The sequence below is a fragment of the Rhamphochromis sp. 'chilingali' genome (assembly GCF_963969265.1).
Source record: "Rhamphochromis sp. 'chilingali' genome assembly, chromosome: 17".
Classification (NCBI taxonomy): domain Eukaryota; kingdom Metazoa; phylum Chordata; class Actinopteri; order Cichliformes; family Cichlidae; genus Rhamphochromis; species Rhamphochromis sp. 'chilingali'.
The window spans coordinates 35811936-35832671 of record NC_137944.1 but is presented as its reverse complement, the minus strand read 5'-3'; the positions used below and the strand labels follow the sequence as shown (position 1 = coordinate 35832671).

Here is a 20736-nt window from a genome sequence, read left to right as displayed (position 1 = left end):
AGTTTTTCTGCCATTGTCCTTCTGGCAAAAGGGTAGGTTAGAAGCGATCTAACCGAATTTGGGGGAGGCTGTGCCTCAACCGTTAACAATACCGCTGCCATCGTCTCTCTCTGACCTTATAGCTCACTTAGGCTACTGACTGAGGTAAAATTCTAGAACAGCAAATCTTCGCGCGTTTTCTGCAGGGGCGCAATTTTAAGCGCCCCCAAACCATTTAATTCAGCGACGCTGATAGGTCAAATATTTATTATTTTCCCCTGGCAACCATTTAATGATAGGCTATTTCGCTGCATATCAAGGGCGCTTTGACGAGCGCCCCAGAAGAAGAAAAACACCGTTTGTTGGTTGAACTTTAATGAGTCAGCTGGTGAAAATGTTAAAATACGCCTGGCTGTATATGGGCACACACATAGTAAAACTATCATTGATGAATTTTTTAAAAATATATATTTTTACTCCTCCACATTTGGGGGGGCGGAGCCCGAGCGCCCCCTATGGGCCAGCCGCCACTGCTGCAGCTCATAACTTCTTATCTGAAGTTCAGTTCACCTGACACTCGGACTGGTGGCTGCCTCGGGGCTCTCCTCCTCCTGCCTCCCCTTCCCTCATCCACCTGCTGGCCTCTGTGGAAGCTCCGCCATAGCCACCACCAAACAACTGAGTTATTCTTACACATCGACCTGCATCTGGCCAATCCACCACCTCTCATTGTTGCCATTACAAAAAAAAATAAAAAATAAGTCACTGGGCATATGCCCGGTATGCCCGATGGCCAGTCCAGCTATGTTAACCTGCAACCAAATCTGCAGCTCCATACAGCAATGTTACGACTTAGATTACATCTTATAACTCATAACTCTTATGTTAGCTCCCCTCAGTAGCATACTGTCTGATATATTCCACGGCTGCAATAATTCTTTAAGTGTTATTTTTTCCTTGGTATTCTAATTTCACCGAAGTTTACTAAACTCAACAAACTTAATATTACTTACCGGGACATTTATTCTGTCCTCATTTTCTTTCACCGAAAAATTGCTTCCTGTAGTGCCTCTTTCGCGCTTGGCTCTCCTACCTTTGCTAACGTGATGCACATAGCGCAGAAGCCGATGCTGCATTCACTTACACTCGGATATCTGAGCTTCACCGTGAAAACATAATCGGACATTTGATATTTGATTGAATTTTATTGTTTTGCCTTTGGGGTGGCACCTGGGGTGGCCAGTCTGGTTGGGGGGGTGGCCTGTGCCCCCCCAGGCCACCTCGCTGGACACGCCACTGACACTAAATACAAGAGGGAATGAGGACACCTGGGGAACACAGCTGGCAACAATCTAACAACTGAGAAGAAGCTGGGAAACAAGCCTGAACATGACGCACACAGGACAAGACGCTTTCAGAATAAAACAGGAAACACACAGTAAGATGCAGACCGCCTAAAATACAAGGAACAGAATGAGAAGACAGACAGGACAGGACAGCGAGAGAGACCAGACAGAAACACAGAGCCATGACTGGTGAAACAGGCAACTATACCTGGACATGAGACAGACTTCACAGAAATGCCAGGTTAAGGACACAGAGACGAGACCAGGACATAAAAAGGGGCCTAATAACAAAGTAGGAATAGAGATAAGTCAACTAGGAAACATAAGTCACACAGAGAACACAACAATATCATTACACAAGACTCAAAAAAACATAAACAAAAAACACTAGGTCAACAACACAGGTACCATGACAAAAGTGCATACACTGAATGAAACGTGAAGTGAAATATATATATAACGGAAAATTCATATGTGATGGCCTTATTGAAAAATTATGTTACGTAAACATAGAAAAGAAAACATGTACTGAACTGATTTTAAAGAATCTCTAAAATCATGTATTTGAAAGTCCAAACTCCACACAGAAAGGCCTCAGGCAGGTGGTGCAATCAAAATCAGGACTTTCTTGTGTTGAGGCAACAGTACTAATAACTGTGCCACATGTCAGCAAGGATAGGTGATGGATGGAGGCAGCTTTAGGCCGAGGGGGAGGTGTGGCAGCAATCTTTCACACCAGCCTATTAATCAACCAAAGACCCAGACAGACTTTTCATTCATTTGAAAGCCTGATGCTGAGCCTCGTCCACCCCAGCTGTGAAACTCAGAAACCAGTCTTACTTGTTATCATCTATCGTCCACCTGGGCCTTACACAGACTTTCTCTCTGATTTCTCAGACTTTTTATCTGATATAGTTCTGAGCTCAGATAAAATAATTATTGTGGGTGATTTTAACATCCATGTAGATGCTAAAAATGACAGCCTCAACATGGCATTTAATCTGTTATTAGACTCAATTGGCTTCTCTCAAAATGTAAAAGAACCCACCCACCACTTTAATCACACTCTAGATCTTGTTTTAACATATGGCATAGAAACTGAACATTTAACAGTGTTTCCTGAAAACCCTCTGCTGTCTGATCATTTCCTGATAACATTTACATTTAAAATCATTGATTACACAGCAGCGGAGAGTAGACTTTATCACAGTAGATGTTTTCTGGCTGTGCTGTAACTAAGTTTAAGAATATAATCCTGTTATCATGTTGTCATGGGCCTGGTGAGTGTGGGATTTTTCATAGCACTGGGCTCCACCTTCAGGTGGAGACTCCAATCAGCCTTCACACCTGACTGCAATCAAGTCACCGGCAGTGTGAACGCTGCCATCATACCAGACTGCTTAGTTTAAAAATGTTCTATCTTTGCGACCAACTAATTCTGGAATATGTAAAACTGTGAAGGTAATATCATAGTTTGCATGAGAAAAACAGCGAGTAGAGCCACGAGTGAGAAGGAAAGGTGGTGATGTGCTGAGGACGGCTCCAGCTGACTGACTCTGTGTGTTTGCATACATGTCCTGCCTCTCTGCTCACAGCCCTTAAGAGGCCAGTGTTGATCAGTGTCTGTCCAGGCCTTTCAGAGACACTGACACGCCGGCAGCACAATGATGATGTCACTGACTCTACTGCTGGCCACCCTGGGGCTCCTTGTTCAGGGTGAGACTCTCTGTGAGCGCGTGGCTTCAGCGTGAACACTGAAACCAGCAGCAGTGACCTTCTTCCATCTGTTCTCCATCTTCTGTTTGGATGCTGATCATCTTTCTCCACGCTGGATTTGTCTCAGTAACCCTTCTCCTTTTTTCCATCTTTTCCAGGTTCATCAGGACAAATCATCGTGACTCAGTCTCCTGGAGCTCAGTCTGTGGTTGCAGGGCAGTCTGTCTCCATCACATGTAGAACCAGTACAAGTGTTGGTGACTGGCTTCACTGGTACCTTCAGAAACCTGGCAAAGCTCCTAAACTCCTGATTTATAAAGCTACAAATCGTCAGTCTGGAGTTTCAGATCGTTTCAGTGGAAGTGGATCTGGTACTGACTTCACTCTGAGCAGGCTGAAGATTCAGGAGTTTATTACTGTCAGCAGGGTAGCAACTTGTTCACACAGCGATACAGCGCCGTACAAAAACCTCCCTCAGCTTTAGAGGAACTGTCTCAACAGCTGCACTCAGACTAAAGACTAACTTAGCTGTGAAGGAAACAAACACTGTGCAGCTCATCAGGTTATACTAACACATTTCAGTTTAACAAAAACTGAACTTTCTAAGTCAGTTTTGAAAAATTCTGTTGATGATCATTTTAATAACACAAATGCAGGCCATTTACAAATACTAAAACATTAAGTATGGATGTTTTTTATTGTTTACATTGTAGACTTTTATATAGGAAATTAAAGATGTTGTTTAATGATGAAAGCACGTTTTATCCACGTGCTGTTATAAAAACAGTGACATCTACTATTACAGGATCGTACCACAGAATGACTCCTCCCACTCATTTCTGAGCATCGGATAATTCTCATTAAATATTATAATAGTGTGTTAAAGTCAAATGAACACCAGTACAATCACATGTGTGTTTCTGAACTCTGCACCACCTATCAGCCTTATTTAGACAGTCGCAGGTGGATGAGGCCGTGGGGGTCTCAGTCTCTATAACAACACGTTATTTTAATGTCATCATTAAGAGTTGACAACAATGTGTGATTGAACACTGGGAACTTCTTAAATATTAAACAGTTTGAGGTACTTTGGTGTTTCTTTTATTGTTGTAACTTTAATATGTTTTTCTGAAACATTTCGCATTCAGACTCTGATGCTGTACAAGTGGGACTACCTGTATGAATAACGGTGAACTAAAAAATTTAAATTTAAGCTCAGTTAAAAAGGGCAGAAGTGGAACGAGAGTTTCTTTGAATGAATCTTTATTGTGTCAAACAGTGAAATGATGAACAAAACAAAGACGAGTGACAGAAAGAGAGAGAGAGTCAGCTCAGGACTGGGAACACTGGTCTCTCCTCAGTGTCTGTGAGAGAGAAGTGTGGGAGCCCTGGGTGGCCTCACAGGTCACAGAGCTCACCTTCTCCCACTGGTCTGCAGGGAGCCTCAGGGTGCTGCTCCAGCTGTAGAGGCCGTCCTCCTGCAGCACCCCTGGGCTCCTGCCCTCCTCCCAGCTGCTGCTGCTGCTGCCGTCCACCTTCCAGGACAGACTCCAGTCTGAGGGGAAGCCCTTGTTGGCCAGGCACATGAGCGTGGCCTTCCCCTGCTGCAGCTCCTCTCTGGAGGGGGGCAGCACCGTCAGGGTGGGACGAGCGTCACCTAGGAGACACCAATCAGCTTAGAGGACAGGGAGCACACGGCACAGCTGGCAGTAACGCCTTCACTGTGTGAGAGCAGATCTTCTCCTTTAAGGACTTTCTGACAGATGTTTTTCTGCTCCACCAGTCACTCACTCACACAGTGTTTCACTTCCCTTTAACAAAGCTGTCATGCACATCAGCGCACTCACAGTCCTCATATGACCTGAAGCTCAACAAACTGCACTGGGGCCAAACTGTTACACAGCATCTCAGTAATTATCTTCAGCATCAACTTCTAATTATCTGCATGGTTTTAGTGTTTAATACAAAATATAACACACTTTGAACAAATATTCAGTTATTTACATTCAACATTTTAATCATTTCATTTGGTGCATTTCTACAATCATAATTACTGTTAAACTATCACCAGCTGATCATTTCACTGATAAAGACGTTATCTGCTAAACCGAACCCGTCAGAATATTTCAACATAAGCCAGATTTAAACAAGATAAATATTCTCATTATCTACTTTCACTATGTAAAAAAACAAAGAAAATACTTAAAGAAACTTAAGAGATGCAAAATGCAGAGAAGACTCCAGATGAATCCTGTGATAACTGATAGATCCATGAGAGTAATCGAGTCCGCCTTGGAGTCAATCTGAGCATGTCCACGGTGAGCTGCTTTGCATCAGCAGCACCATGCTCCAGTGCTCTGGGAGAGTTTATAGTCCTGACAGTTGAACACTGCATAACTGACAGCTGGCCTTCATCACAACAGACGCCACAGAAATCCTCTTCATCAAAAACATGACTTTGATCTGCGTCCTCATCTGGACTCTCCTCTGCTTGACTCAAGGTGAGGAAAATCATTTTTCTGTCACGTGAAAATCATTCAGAGCGTAGCTGAGTTTCACCTCACCAGCTCATGTCCAGAGTTTCTTCTCTCCTCAGGGTCTGCTGGACAAAACGTTGTGGTGACTCAGTCAGCATCCAAATCTGTGCAGCTTGGTCAGACTGTAAACATCAACTGTAAAGTCAGTACACAAGTAGCTCAGTATTCTGGTTCACAATACTACCTGGCCTGGTACCATCAGAAAACTGGAGAAGCTCCCAAAGCTCTGATCTACAGAACATCAGACAGACTTTCAGGAATTTCCTCCAGACTGAGTGGAAGTGGAGCAGGGAATGGCCTGGACTTCACTCTGAGCATCAGTGCAGTCCAGGCTGATGATGCAGGAGTTTATTACTGTCAGAGTTACCACAGCACTCCGATGTTCACACAGTGAAAAACACTCGTACAAAAACCTCACAGACGGAAGTGACTGCTGCAGCTGGAAGATCATCACTGTATCAGTGTCTGCAGTGAGGACACACACACACACACACACACACACACACACACACACACACACACACACACACACACACACACACACACACACACACACATATGATATGCTGAGTAGTAAAACACTAATTGCAAAAAACTTGGAAATCCATGTAAAATGAAAACAACAATAGGAGTGAGGAGAAGTGACAATCACAAACATTTTATTCACAGCAGATCACAGAAAACATGTCAGCCTGTCATTTGAGGAAATGCATGATTTCAGGAAAACTAGGAGCTCATTTCAGAGCTCCTAGTTTTCTAGTTTGCAAACGCACACACAAACACACACACACAAACGCGCACCCACACACACAGACGCACACACACAAACACACACACACAAACTAGGAGCTCATTTCAGAGCTCCTAGTTTTCTAGTTTACAAACGCACACACACAAACACACACACACACACAAACGCGCACACACACACACACACACACACACACACACACACACACACACACACACACACACACAAATGCACACACACACACACAAACTAGGAGCTCATTTCAGAGCTCCTAGTTTTCTGGGTCTGTGAGCTGAGGAGAGCAGAGTTTTAGCAGTCCTGGCTCTGCTTCGTCCTGTTGTTGCGTTCATGATGATTCACATCTCGGCTGATCAGAGGTCAGTACTGCAGCCGTGCTGCTGGAACAGATCTAGTCTGCAGTTACGCATTGTCCTGCTCAAAACACGAAGGCCTTCTTGAAAACTATTCTTCACTGCCTGATATGTCCTTCAGTGCACATATTACAGTTTTTTACAGACGCTAGGACTCATTTCTCAATACTTAGGTCACTTTTGCAAAACTCCTCACACAGTGAGCACAACAGAAGTCTATGTGGGCTAAACTGAGGATCAGTTATCATTGTTTTGGCACAAAATGCATTCAATGACTACATCTCTCAAATTTCATGAATTATCTTCTCACTCAGACACAACAACTGCCAAAAATCTTTGTACGTACAGGACATTTTGCATGTGCTTACATACTGTTTTCAAAACTGTTAAACTTATGGCCAAAACAATAACACAATGCAAAACTTAAAAAGACAGCAAAATCCAACAGCAATATTTTATTGAAACATATTTTAAATCTAACAATGCAGTTTAACCAGCCACAGCTGATTCTCATTGTAGATGAACATCTACACAGGTGTTACTCCTTCAATTTCATTACAAAAGGAGACAACTGCTGAATAGGGTTTTTTGTGATGTAAACATGGACCCAGCCAGAAATGGAGAAGACCGAGTAGATTAGCATTACTATTGTATGTGTATCAGTGGATGGTGTGTATACAAATTCTTGTATTTTGGGATTACTTAGTGCAAAAAAATAAAAATACATAAACAAATATTAACGAATTCTGCATGATGTCTGATTCATTCCAGTAACATATATTGAAATTATAAACAGAGATGTGTCCTTGTTTTACACAGGAAAACACTGTGTAATGCTACATGTTGTTAGTGTTTTTTAGGTCATTGTTTTGTGGGTGACAAAGTGTGTTTGTCGGCTGTCAACCTTTGCTAGTGTTCTGGAAGAATGAGTTTATTTGAGACCTGAATAAAGTGTTTTGGTAGTTGTAGTGCATTTTGAATGTGAAATGAACTGCTTTGCCAAGCTGACGGTCAGTTACGGGAATTGTGTGAAGTGTTTTGCAAAAATGACCTAAGTATTGAGAAATGTGTCCTAGTGGCTGTAAAAAACTGTAAACAAATATGTAGGACTGCTTTCATATGTAGGACTGTATGAACTGTCCAATTCATATCTGACATTAACGTATAACGTATTTACAATCTTATCAAGCTGAAAAAATGAATATACAATATTATTAAATAAAAAGTCTCCCAACTTTGATCCTCTCTCCTGTAAAGTATGTTCTTATTTATTACACCTCATTTTCTAGTAATTTTGATGTATGTCAAGCACTTTGTTGTTATACTGAACACAATGACATGTCCATCCATCAATCCTCTCTTTTATCCATTTTAGGGTCGGGTGTCCATATGAGAATCGCGCTAAAAGAATGCTTTTATTATGAAAAGTCGAAAAGGGGAAGTAGTTTGTTCAGCGCATGTGCAGAACAAATTAGTAGCAGTCGGGTTTCCGGTTCGGATTAGACAGGCTCGGTGTGTTCCGTCCCAGTAAAGAAACACAGGTGAGGTCAGGGTTAGGTCCTGGGGAGGTTAGCGGGCAGGTGTCGGTGCTCCCTGCGACTTTGTCCTCCGAACCTTCTCCGCGCAGCCGCAGACTCGCTCGGTTCGGCATCTGCGTGTCCGGCTGACGGCGGGGAAATGTCGAAGGCTGAGGTGCTGAGAGCGCTGGTGAAGCAGCGGCTCAACGCGGCCGCTGAGGAGATTTTCGCGCTTTTTGAGAGGACAATGGAGGAGTACGAGCAGGAGATCCGCCTGCACAGGAGCAGGCAGCCGGACGGACACCCTGCCGAGAGCCGGGGGGGCCCGCACGGTGGGTTACCGGAGACAGACCGGACGGCTAACACCATTGATGTGGTCGTTATTGTTATCGTCATCATCACCATTGTTGTTGTTGTTATTAATAATGACAATAATGAATGAATAATGACAATTTTTATTATTGTTATTCATGTTATTCTTTTATAATAACAACAACAAAATAACAACAATACTAATAAAAATATTACTTTTGTTATAATATTTATAGTAATAATAGTTAATATTATTTAGTTGTTGTCGTTGGAAAGGATAAGCAGCTGTTCCAGATGTTGTAAATTTTAACTAGGCAGTTTAATTGTAAGTTGGGTGCAGGTGAGATGTGTCTCCGTAGGAACAGTAACCATGGAGAATAATTTTTCTCTGGTGTTGTGGATGGAGCAGCAGCATGTTTTCACTAACGGTGCAGGTGAGTGTGTGTACCTGCAGCCCCACCTGCAGCCCCACAGGGACAGCTGTGGGGCTGCAGCTGACACCTCCCCCTCAGCACCTAAAGGAGCCACTATGGTTCAGCAGTGATGTCACCGCAGCCCCATTATTTTTCATTTAAATGATATACTGAAAGTTAACCCCCCCAAAAAGAAGACAGTAACTGTTTATGAGTAACCGTGTTACACGACACTAATCACATGACCGTGCACTCTTAGATGGACGTAACCATGGTAACTAATCCTGCTGTCTGGTCCTCTGTAACAAAACCAAAATGTCCAAAATGAACTTCATGTTTTATTCAGTCAGCCTGAAAGCAGTGAATGGGACAGACGTACTCATAGCTCCAGAGGAGCGCCCCCTGCTGGCCACGTTTGGTCTGTTGGGCTAACCAGTGCTCGTTTCCTCCCTCTGTGTCCTCCAGGGTCTCCCCTGAGCCCCACAAAGTTTACAGCGGATAAAGGAGCATCACAGGAGCAGAAGGGCCCCGGTCTGCACCGGGAGAGTCCAGAACCGCCACGAGTCAAAGATGAACATGAGGGGCTCTGGACCAATCAGCCGGGAGAGCGGCCCGGAGTGCACGAGGACCTCACCATCATTCCCGTCACCGTGAAGATTGAAGAGGAGGTGGAAGAGAGCACTCAGTCCCCCGACCTCCTTCACACCCGCAGCGAGCTCAGCAGCCGCCAGCTGCAGGCACGAGCTGGTGGAGAGGATCGAGCAGGACCAGAAGCAGCCAGAAACCTCCACCCGCAGCCTGTCAGGACTTCCTCTGACACCGGGGCCACAGAGGACGCTCCAGTGCAGAGCGGGAAACCGCCGTCAGAGGACGCTGTGAGAGACGCGGGAAGTAACTTAGCCAAGAAACCTTACAGCTGCTCTGAGTGCGGCAAACGCTTCGGAGGCAAGAACCACCTGCAGAGCCACATGAAGAGCCACACGGGGGAGAAAACGTGCCCGTTCTGCGGCAAGAAAATCTCCAAGAGCTCCAACTTCACCACACACCTGCGCGTGCACACCGGGGAGAAGCCCTTCACCTGCTCCGTGTGCAACACGAGCTTCAGCCTGCGCAACACGCTCGTCAACCACATGAGGGTGCACACGGGCGAGAAGCCGTTCAGCTGCTCCGTCTGCGCCAAGAAGTTCACCAACAAGGCCAACGTCATCACGCACATGGCCGTCCACTCGGAGGAGAAGCCCTTTAAGTGCAACGTGTGCGACAAAAGGTTCACGTGGCATTCGCAGGTCAAAAAGCACAAGTGCGTCGCCGAAAGCAGCAAGACGTGAACGCCGCGAGGATGACAGCTCGGCGTGGCGTCACAGCTCAGCCAGCCCGTCGCTCACCCTCGCCTGACGGTGGAATCAAAACTTCATTCAGACATCAGCAGAAACCAGCGTGTTCCTGTTTTCACTGCAAGAACGACCTCGTGACGCGGACGCCGTCGGGAATGCTGTCCGTACACCGGCAGCAGCAGCGTGTCCGCACTCTGTGTGACATCACACGCGTGGTCACACCTGCTGCAGGTGGGAGGGAGGCAGCTTCGTAACCTCCTGGATCCGACGTGCAGTCGTGCATTGCTGAGTAATTAGAGTCACGTGTTTGTCGTCCACGTCGCACATCCCCGCTGCTGATCAGCTGACTGCGGTCAGGTGACAGGCTCCTGTGAGGTGAGCTTGTGTTATTGATAAAGCATGCGTAGGATGATTGGGACTGATGCGTGATCTCGGCTCTGTGGCTCAACCAGGTGTAACCTTTGCTGAGTGACCAATCAGTGCTCTGGAAGAGAAGGAGCACGTGGGAGGAGCCAGTATGAAATACAGATCCTCAGAAACAGTTTTATACCTGCTGCTTCCCTGTTGCTGTCAAACAGTATAAAGCACTTTGACCTTCCTGTGGCCACGCCCCCACACACCTGATGTTAGGATAACTTAAACCTGATAGGTCAAACATATCCTGGTCATGTATCATTATTATTGTGTTTAGGAGAAGGCCGGCGTCTCACAGGTGTGTCACACAGTGCAGCTTCCGATGAACTCGTTAGGAGGATTAGCTCATCGCTCGGCTGATACTGAGGTTTACAGGATGTCCTTTAACTGCACGTCTTCCTCTTTGTGAGATAAATGAATATGCAAATGTAACACTGAGGGCGGCTCAGTCACCACATCAGAAACAGTATTAGCTGGACTCCTGTAGTTTAGCATGAGCGCGTCCTCACTGACGTCCACCAGATGGCAGCACTGCCTCTTGGTTTGTTTTCCAGCTGTTCTTCATTTTCTGACCTTTTGTTATTTAATAAAGAGCTGAAACGCTGACAGACTCATTTAATGTGTTGGTGTCTTTGTGGTAAATAATGTTTTAGTCTTCAGGACGTGATGATGAGTGATTTCATCATCAAACGGGTCTGAATCTGACAAACGAAGCCAGCACGTTTCTTGATTGCAGGAAACATGTTTCACCCACACTGGAGTCTCATTTGGACCCTGCATAGATTTAGTAATGTTGTAACGGCAGCACAGACATGTTTGTGCTGCCGTTAATGTGTTAGAGCTGGACTCTGCTTCAGATGATGGTGGAGGTTTCATGTTTGCGAGGATGACCATCGGGTTCCTGATGAACAAAGCGCTTCATAAGCTCCTAGGTTTCTGTCTGAAGAGTCCTCCTGGATCCAAACATCTTCCGCCCGCTGTGCCTGAACGCTCGCAGGTTCAGAAACACTTTCAGACGTCCTCTGTATGTGTGTCTACGCGTGAAACTGAGGGTCAGTGTGGTCGTGCTGGAAGGTGTACCAAGGATGTCGGAGAGGTCGCAGTGGGATCGCTGACATCATCCTTCCTGTGATTACCAAACTTCCCCCAGCTGTGGGCTTCAGGCCCGTGCAGCCATGAAGGCTCGGACGCTTCCTCGTTTGCTTGGTGATTTTCTAGAAACCCTGAAATGTGCCAGCGTTTGCAGAAAACACGGACCAGCTTCCTCTTCGGCTGTGAGTCGGAGCTGCTAGAAAGATCAGGAAACCAGAGCCGAGTCCTCAGCTGGGAACGTTGGACGCGTCCACCATGGCTCGGGTCGCCCTCCTGTGTCTGCTCGCGTCCATCGGTAAGAATTTAAGCATCTCAGCGCTGAATGTTTAATATTTTAGTTATTATAAAGGCTGAAGCTGCTGCCCTTTAGCTCTGACCCGTCCTGGTCAGAGCTCCGCTGAAGTTAACGCGAAGCAGTCGCGCTGAAGCCTGAACCAGGTTTGGGATAACCTCCAACAAACACGGGTATTTATCGGAGGTTATCCCAAACCTGGTTCATCTGCTGGAGCGTGACCATTGCTGTTACCATGGTGATCCAGCAGGTAAACAGAGGTAAAGAGAAGCCGTTGGTCTGGGCTTGTAGTCCGGCCCTCCTCAGAGCTGACCCCGCTCTCAGCTGAAGGAAGGAGCTCTGAGGAAGGTTGTAAATGTGACCTCGGAGCAGATTTACAGGAAACAAACAAACTGAAATCAGGAGTGAAAACGTGTGAAACGGATCCACTGTGGAGAGGACAGCTGGAAATGTGAACATGTTTACATAAAGTGGGTTTTGGTGCTCGGTTTTACTTTGAAAGCTTTGCTGTTTTTGCTTCCTGTGGTAAAGGTGTGGCACAGCTGTTAGTGTCAGAGGTCACGGCGGTATAATAAGCACAGCTCTGATGGTGCGTCATGTGACCTGTGTCCCTGCAGGGCGCTGCGTGGGTCAGAGGATCCTGTCAGAAAGCTCCGTGCACGCAGGTGTCGGAAGCAACGTGACGCTGAAAACGCCGATTCAGGACCTGCAGAGCTCGGCTCTGTTCTGGCACTTCAATGACGGGAAGGAGATCATAACCGTTGCCTCGGTGAGCTCCTCCACGCTCAGACTGAACACGTCCTACGAGGGCAGAGCGTGGATTAATGCAGCCAACGGCCACCTGACCCTGGGCGCGCTGACGCCGCAGGACAGCGGGGAATATATCATCACCATCGTATACAAACACGGTCAGAGCGACGCCGCAAAGATACGCCTCACGGTCTCAGGTGAGTCGTTACTGGATCCCAAATAATTTTTATTCAAACCAAACTTCATGCATCAGCCTGAAAACGTCATGCAGTCATCATCACAGCTCTGCTTCTTTATGTTGTTCATTTAGTTTGATTTTGGGTTTAACAGGGAGCCGGCACGGGGGAAATCCACGCGCTCGCTCTTCACTCGTCACATGTGGAGGCTCAGTTCTCAGCACGTACGGCCAAACCGTGTCAGGGCCAGGTGTGGCGGTCCCAGCTGCAACAATGACATGTAATGATTGGTATAAACAGGCCTGAATACTGGACAGGCGCCACTCTTCTTTCTGCTGAAAGGGGAAGTGACACCATCATATGGATGCTCTGAAATAGTCTTTGTGTTATTTTAGGAGTGTTTGTGTTTTCTCAGCATCAACACGACGGCTTTTTCAGGAACTTTCAGCTTCACTGACACACAGATTTCCTCTTTTATTGAGAGCTGACTTCCTTAGAAAAAGGGAAGTGATGCACTCAGAGACTCCTGTGAGTGAGTCACTGAGATGTCTGTCGCCCCCTGCTGTTCATAGCTGGAACAGGACTAGTTTTCTGTCTCACGTCTCTAACGGCATTTCTCTGTTCACAGCTCCACCCACCGGCACCACCCCCACGCCAGCTCTCCCTGAGCAGATCACAGGTACTCACCTGTCTGGCAGCTTTATTAATATCCTGTCAGTGCAATAAAACGTTCTGTTTATGACCCTGAAACACACACATCCCACTCAGTGTCGTCTTCTGTGTCCAGATTACTTTGTGTCTCTGGTTGTGTGTGTGGTTGTGATCGTCGTGCTGTCGACTGGCTTCCTGCTGCTCCTCTACAGATGGATGGAGAACAGGAAAAACAGGAAATCAGATGGAAGACAGGTGGAGGTAACTCCATCAGTGTTTCTGTCAGTGTTTAACCTTGCATGACAGATTAGTGCCACTAGAGGGCAGCAAACACCAGCTGCATACATACATGTGCTGTAACTGGATGTGTTAAATATTTTCAGTTACCTGCAGCCCAGCAGAAGAGCGGAGCTCCAGGATCCACATGTGACTCCACCTATGAGACCATGACTCCAGCCCCCACAGACCAGGACCACATCTACTCCACCCTCACCGACATGCAGTACATGTCACATGTCCGATTCAGTCAGACGGACACAATTTCCTGCAAATCAGTAACATCCCAGTAAAATCCTGAAATGTTTCCATCACAAACTCATCCACAGATACGTCTGTGATGTTTATAACTGTATAACTGTAAACATCAGTTATAATATTTATCATTTTCAAGTTTTTTTTATTTGTGTATGTTTGTTATCACTTCAGTTTATAAGCCCCGCCTCTCTGAGCTGTGGGTGTAAATGAAGGCTAACCCCTGAACTTTGTCCTCTGTTGCTGCCGTCCCTACAGACGCTGGATTTCACATCACGTATGTTACATGATTGTCACTAATCTAATGACTTAACTTTTGCTACAATGTGATTAATAAAGAGGCCACTTTGACCAGCTTCACATTAAAAGGCCGTAAATAAGATTACACTAAATAATGTGTTTTGGTATCAAACATAATTAACCTTTGTATTGTAAATTCTTTACATAGCTGAATGGTTCCTGTTTAACTGTGTTTAATAGTAAAACGTTGCAATGCTTCACACTTTATCTGATTCTTGCTCCTGTGAGTGTTGCTGGTCTGTTGCCATCGTACTTACTGACCTGTGATCATCTAATCAACTAAATCCAGCTATCAGTATGAGCACTGATGCTGGATCTGTACTAGTGTGCTACGATCAATACTTTGTTTCCAAGTCCAGCATGCAGCTCACTGAACTGTGTTAAGTCAGTCATTTCTTTGGAAATAAAAAATGTACGCCACGCAGTCACTATAAAAATATCTTTTTCATGTTGGTTGTCACGTTTGTTTTATTTAAATCTAATCAACAGAAGCTGACCCGACGAGAGACAGGGACATTTACACTCAGGTCTACAAAAAACAGTTTCAAAATAAAAGCTGAAAGTATGCAAATTAATGACTGATCTCATGACACAGTGTTCTTCCCCACAGAAGCTACATTTGTGGGTTAAAGTATCAGTATTGGCATCGATGCTTATAATTGGCCGTGTATTTACCTGGTATCACATCAGTGCCAACGTTTGCAGCATCACACACAACTGTCTTACTGAGCTGGTCCTGCTGATCATTTGAAATGATCTGAGAGCAGTTACTCAGGCCTGCACCTGAGCGTTACTGCCCTGGTTGGGCCCAAGGTGACGCTGACATTTATCTATTCTGTGTCTACAGTTTCCTGAGCTTTCACATGTAAGTGTACGATGTTGAACAGCTTTCTTTATTCACTCTTACCCTGTATGTGAGTCCAGAACTCTGGGCATGACACTAACCTGTGCCTACATCTTAAGTCTGAGTATCTTGGTCGAATAAAGACTGAACAGAAAAGTTCTGAAGTGCGTTTTCGGTCTTTGGTGTTCAGCCCTCGTGTTTTTGAATGTGTCCTGATGGCTTTAAATTTAGAAAAACTCTTAGAATGAAAAGCAAATAATTCATAATTCCCAAAAACATCTCAAAAACAAACTGAGACATTTAATATTTCCTCAATATTTCTGACTCATTTTAAATTTGATTTCAGCAACACGTCTTAAAGTTGACTTGAGGGGAAAAAAAGGCTGAAAAAAAGAGGTGGAGCAGCAGCTGACCGGGTTATTTTCAGCAGGTCCGTCACATGATCAAGTATAAAAACATCATCAGTTGTTCACCAATGTGCAAAAACCTGCATCTACAGACTGTGGAACAGTCTCAGAATAATGTTCCTCACTGTGATCTACAGAACATCATATCCTCAACGTCCTCACAGATCCTGGAGGAATCTCTGTGCGCAGGGTCGACTCTGGGATGAAATCAGTGCATCAGGACTTCCAGACATCAGCGTATGCGAGCAGCTCGGCGTGCCGCCCACACCTGCAGGTTACAGCTTCATCACTCAGAGAAGAAGCCACATGATGATGGACACATGATGGAGAAACTATCTCCTCTGGACTAAAACTGATCTGAGGTCAGAGAGAACCTCGTGTACACATCTGTCTGGAGCTGCTGTGTCTCATGTCTTCAGCGTGTCTCTGCGTCATCACTGATTCTGGATCTGTTCACAGCTCCGCCCACCTGGACCACACCCACCTCAGGTCTGTTTGTTTTAATCAATCTTTCATATGACTGTTTGACGTCCCACTCAGCATCGTCTTCTTCTGTGTCCAGATTACTTTGTGTCTCTGGTTGTGTGTGTGGTTGTGATCGTCGTGCTGTCGGCTGGTTTCCTGCTGCTCCTCTACAGATGGATGGAGAACAGGAAAAACAGGAAATCAGATGGAAGACAGGTGGAGGTAACTCCATCAGTGTTTCTGTCAGAGTTTTTTTTATTTTTATTTAACCTTTATTTAACCAGGAATGACCTGTTGAGATCAAAAACCTCTTTTTCAAGGGAGTCCTGGCCAAGAGGCAGCACATTTCCAAACAAATACATACGAACAAACAAAGTTAAAAAATTACACAAAACAATTACACATTATTGAGGCAGCCTGTAGGCCTTTGAGTTTAGTTTTAAAAACATTTAAAGACAACAGTTCAGTCAGTTTCCAGTCTTTCTGTTCCACGAAAAAGGCGCAGAGTGGACAAAGGCTTTCTTACCCAGCTCTGTGTGGACAAGGGGAACAGACAACAGCAGCTGATCATTTGAACGTAAGGAGTAAGAACCACTATTTGTCCTTGTGGCCAAAGTACAAATATAAGGAGGCAGCAATCCTAGCATAGCTTTGTAAATAAAAGTGTACCAGTGCCCCTGTCTTCTAATGGCCAAAGAAGGCCATTTTACTCTTAAGTACAAGTCACAGTGATGGGTCAGATATCTACAGTTGGTAATAAACCTCAAGGAAGCATGACACATCGTGTCCAACATTAGAAGACATGAAGAAGAAGCGTTCATATACAGAATGTCAATCTAACACAGATAAAAAGGTTGCAGTGACAAGACGTTTTTTCACTGCAAAAGAAAAACGAAGTTTAAGTCTCAGTTTCTTTACTAGTCTCTCTATATGTGGTTTAAAGGTGAAGGAGTCATCAATCCAGACACCAAGGTATTTATATTCATGAACTATCTCTATGACAACAACATTAACCTTGCACGACAGATTAGTGCCACTAGAGGGCAGCAAACACCAGCTGCATACATACATGTGCTGTAACTGGATGTGTTAAATATTTTCAGTTACCTGCAGCCCAGCAGAAGAGCGGAGCTCCAGGATCCACATGTGACTCCACCTATGAGACCATGACTCCAGCCCCCACAGACCAGGACCACATCTAGCTCAGCAAACCACAGGATGATATTTGATAGTCTGTACATAATAAAAGAAACATCTGTCTGCATCAGCGAGCTTTGGTTGAAACAGCTGACACAGCTCCAGTGTTTGTGTCCTGTCTCAAGAAAACAAACGTTTTGGTCCCTGATTAACCGAGCTGCATTCAGTCCTTTCTGAGGACTACATTCCTCCGTACGTGTTGATAATCTGGAATTTCAGCAACTGAGAGAAACATCCTGCCAATCCTGGCACTTAACAGCGTACACTATGTTACTCTGTTTGTGTCGGGGGACCCGATCCTTGCTTAAAGTGTGATGCTAAATAAAGTGCTTTTAATAAAGTGAAAGGTGTGCTGCTAAAGTGCTATACAGATTATAATATAAATGACAGTAAGGGAGTCCTCCTCCTTACGAGGAGAAATCTGCTCTCTTTCTAGTCCCTGTCAGGACTCTTGCTGCAGCATTTTGGATCAGCTGAAGGCTTTTCAGGGAGTTTTTAGGACTTCCTGATAATAATGAATTACAGTCGTCCAGCCTGGAAGTAATAAATGCATGAACTAGTTTTTCAGCGTCACTCTGAGACAGGATATTTCTAATTTTAGAGATGTTGCACAAATGGAAGAAAGCAGTCTTACATATTTGTTTAATATGTGCGTTGAAATGTGTCCATATTTCTAGAAATGAGAGCTGCTCCATCCAAAGTGGGATGGATGCCGTCTCTCCTAACAAGACCAGGTTTCCTCCAGAAGGTTTGCCAATTATCTATGAAGCCCACATCGTTTCTGGGACACCACTCAGACAGCCAGCAGTTTAAGGAGAACATGCAGCTAAACATGTCACTGCTGGTCTGATTGGGGACCAGAGGAAACGACAGAGACTCAGCCAGTAGTTTTCAGGTTCCCTCAGTGTCGTCTGCTCTGGTCTCTGGATGACAATTCACTACTGTGACTAGTGTCACGTTTCCCAGAACACAATCTGCAATAACCAATTCAATTCAATTCAATTTTATTTATATAGCGCCAAATCACAACATAAGTCGCCTCAAGGCGCTTCATAGATACAGAGAAAAACCCAACAATCATATGACCCCCTATGAGCAGCACTTTGGCAACAGTGGGAAGGAAAAACTCCCTTTTAACAGGAAGAAACCTCCTGCAGAACCAGGCTCAGGGAGGGGCGGGGCCATCTGCTGTGATTGGTTGGGGTGAGAGAAGGAAGACAGGATAAAAGACATGCTGTGGAAGAGACCACAGTTTGTTCCTCAGTGGTGAAAAGAAACGAGATATGAATATAGATCATAGTGGTGTAGATCGTGCTGGTTCTTACAATGAAGGGCCCTCAGCCAAAAACACCCATCCTTCCATTCACACAGTCAGTTTAACGGTTTAGTGAAGACTGAGTGAGAAGGGTCTCGATCTCTGTGTTGCTGGTAACCATGAGGTGGTGTGTGCTGCATATAGATGTGGTCAGATAGCTGTGGTTCATTGGCACAGGAAGTGACAGCGTCACAGCAGCAGTTATTTTTCACTCTGTTACCAGACTACATAAAGTCTGATGGTTTTAGCAGCACGGCAGCACGGTGGTTAGCACTGTTGCCGCACAGCAAGAAGGTCCTGAGTTCAGTTCCACCATCAGGCCGGGGTCTTTCTGTGTGGAGTTTGCATGTTCTCCCCGTGTTTGTGTTCCCTCCGGGTACTCCGGCTTCCTCCCACTGTCCAAAGACATGCAGCTTGTGGGGATAGGTTAATTGGTTAATCCAAATTGCCACTAGGTGTGAATGTGCGAATGAATGTGAGCGCGAATGGTTGTCTGTCCCTGTGTGTTGGCCCTGCGACAGACTGGCGACCTGTCCAGGGTGTACCCCGCCTCTCGCCCTATGACAGCTGGGATAGGCTCCAGCGCCCCCCGCGACCCTGAAAAGGATAAGCGAATGGATGGATGGATGGTTTTAGCAGCAGATGACTGCTGACTGTCAAAGATCAGAAAAAGGAAACACTGTGTTTTACATTTTGTTCCAAAACAGAAACAGAAGCCATGATTTCTCATGAAGACACATTTTATTCACAGAGCACAGAAAACATGTAATGTTTGAATGTTTGCTTTGTTTATGTTAACAGTCTTAACACTGTTAACACTGCTTCACTGAGTGAATGGGTTAAATGCAGAGAGCAATTTCCCCACGGGGCTCAATAAAGTACAATAATGTACACACTTTCTTTCTTTTCTTTCTTCTTAATATGCGCTCACTTTGGATTTGATGGCAGCAGCATGTGTCTGAGGAAAAGAACTCAGTGGTTCTGAAGAGAAACAGCTCTCAGCTAATCTGGTCCACTGGCAGCAGGTCAGTCACATGACTGGAAGTTCAAAGAGGATCTTAGAGGCGGTTTGTCAGAAGTAAAGATGTGCAGAGGCAAGCTGTGAACAGAACAACGTCCCTCACTGTAAAACGTTGTTGTGTCCATATACTGCTGCATTTTGTTCTGTATGTTTTTCTCCGGTGATCCTGTGTGTGTGTTAATGCCTGCTGAAACCACAGCACAAATACTGTTTCTTCTCCCACATGTTTGCACTGAGCAAGAGATGCTCTGTATCTCACTGCACTGCTGTGATAAGAAAGGCATTCTAGAGGCCTTCATACCCACACGATGCACCTTGCCCGTATCAGGCTGAACTGCTTTTTCCTTCAGAGCTGCTTTAAAATTTCATGGCTGAGATTTGTTCCACCCCAAAGACGGACCGAGAACGTAGCAGAGAGTGTTTTGTCTTTTTTAATTGGGAAGAGGCTGTTTCTCCGTTCCTCAGTAAAGCTTTGGATACGCTCTTTCCTTGTCTGCACAACTATGCCACGGTGTTGCCCTGGGCAACAAACCACATTTCACATTATGTGTTCTGAATATGGGATATATTAGGGTGACCAACCGTCCTCTTACCCCCGGACATGTCCACTTTTCACGTTCTATCCGGGCGTCCGGGGGGACTGATAAAAATGTCTGGGCTTTCCTGTATTCTGACAGAGGGCCCAAGCATTTCACTACATATCGTACTGTGTATGACTGTGTACGTGACAAATAAAATTTGAATTTGTGAGACATCATCCCCGAACTGCTGCTTTGTGAGTGCTTGTTCTGCGCTCACAGGCGGGACTGACAACGCGCAGCAACGCGCCTAATGATGTTTAAAAGATCCCAAAGTGCAAGTGCATCTTATCAGACGAACTGCAAAAGAAATTTCCCTCGTACCGACCATAGCTTTACAGACCGATGGTTTTGTTGTTGCTGTTGTTGTTGTTTTTGTAACGGTATAAACAATGAAAGGTGTTGGATTGGCCAGATGCAGGTCGAT

General features: G+C 45.2%; 1 protein-coding gene and 3 gene segments (V, D, J or C); 3 read left to right on the top strand and 1 right to left on the bottom strand.

Annotated features, from left to right (window-relative positions):
• The first annotated feature begins 2995 nt into the window (after positions 1 to 2995).
• Positions 2996 to 4228, top strand: LOC308384511 (immunoglobulin kappa variable 1-5-like). The segment is given in 3 exons: positions 2996 to 3041; positions 3200 to 3468; positions 4190 to 4228.
• Positions 4229 to 4372: 144 nt separating this feature from the next.
• On the bottom strand, positions 4373 to 5456 carry LOC308384510 (Ig kappa-b4 chain C region-like). The segment is given in 2 exons: positions 5444 to 5456; positions 4373 to 4698 (listed from the first exon to the last, which is right to left on the bottom strand).
• Positions 5457 to 5493: 37 nt separating this feature from the next.
• LOC308384509 (immunoglobulin kappa variable 4-1-like) lies at positions 5494 to 5972 on the top strand. The segment is given in 2 exons: positions 5494 to 5542; positions 5638 to 5972.
• A 2201-nt stretch (positions 5973 to 8173) lies between these two features.
• Positions 8174 to 15392, top strand: LOC308384104 (uncharacterized protein). Of its 4 annotated transcripts, none has more exons than XM_080862446.1 (6): positions 8174 to 8549; positions 12692 to 13021; positions 13155 to 13280; positions 13629 to 13679; positions 13788 to 13912; positions 14035 to 15382. In XM_080862446.1, exons 1-6 carry the CDS (start codon positions 8378 to 8380, stop codon positions 14218 to 14220), a joined length of 990 nt encoding a protein of 329 aa, XP_080718572.1. In that variant the 5' UTR covers positions 8174 to 8377; the 3' UTR covers positions 14221 to 15382. The 4 variants fall into 4 exon arrangements, with proteins under 4 accessions (XP_080718572.1, XP_080718573.1, XP_080718571.1 ...); XM_080862448.1 differs by lacking the exon at positions 8174 to 8549 and adding an exon at positions 10277 to 12077 and having other exon boundaries at positions 14035 to 15392; XM_080862447.1 differs by lacking the exon at positions 13155 to 13280 and having other exon boundaries at positions 14035 to 15380.
• Positions 15393 to 20736: the final 5344 nt, after the last annotated feature.

Coding starts and splice junctions, on each gene's coding strand:
- LOC308384104 (XM_080862445.1), top strand. CDS start 8,378: ATGTCGAAGGCTGAGGTGCTGAGAGCGCTGGTGAAGCAGCGGCTCAAC. Junction 8,550..9,407: donor GAGCCGGGGGGGCCCGCACG/GTGGGTTACCGG, acceptor TGTGTCCTCCAG/GGTCTCCCCTGAGCCCCACA.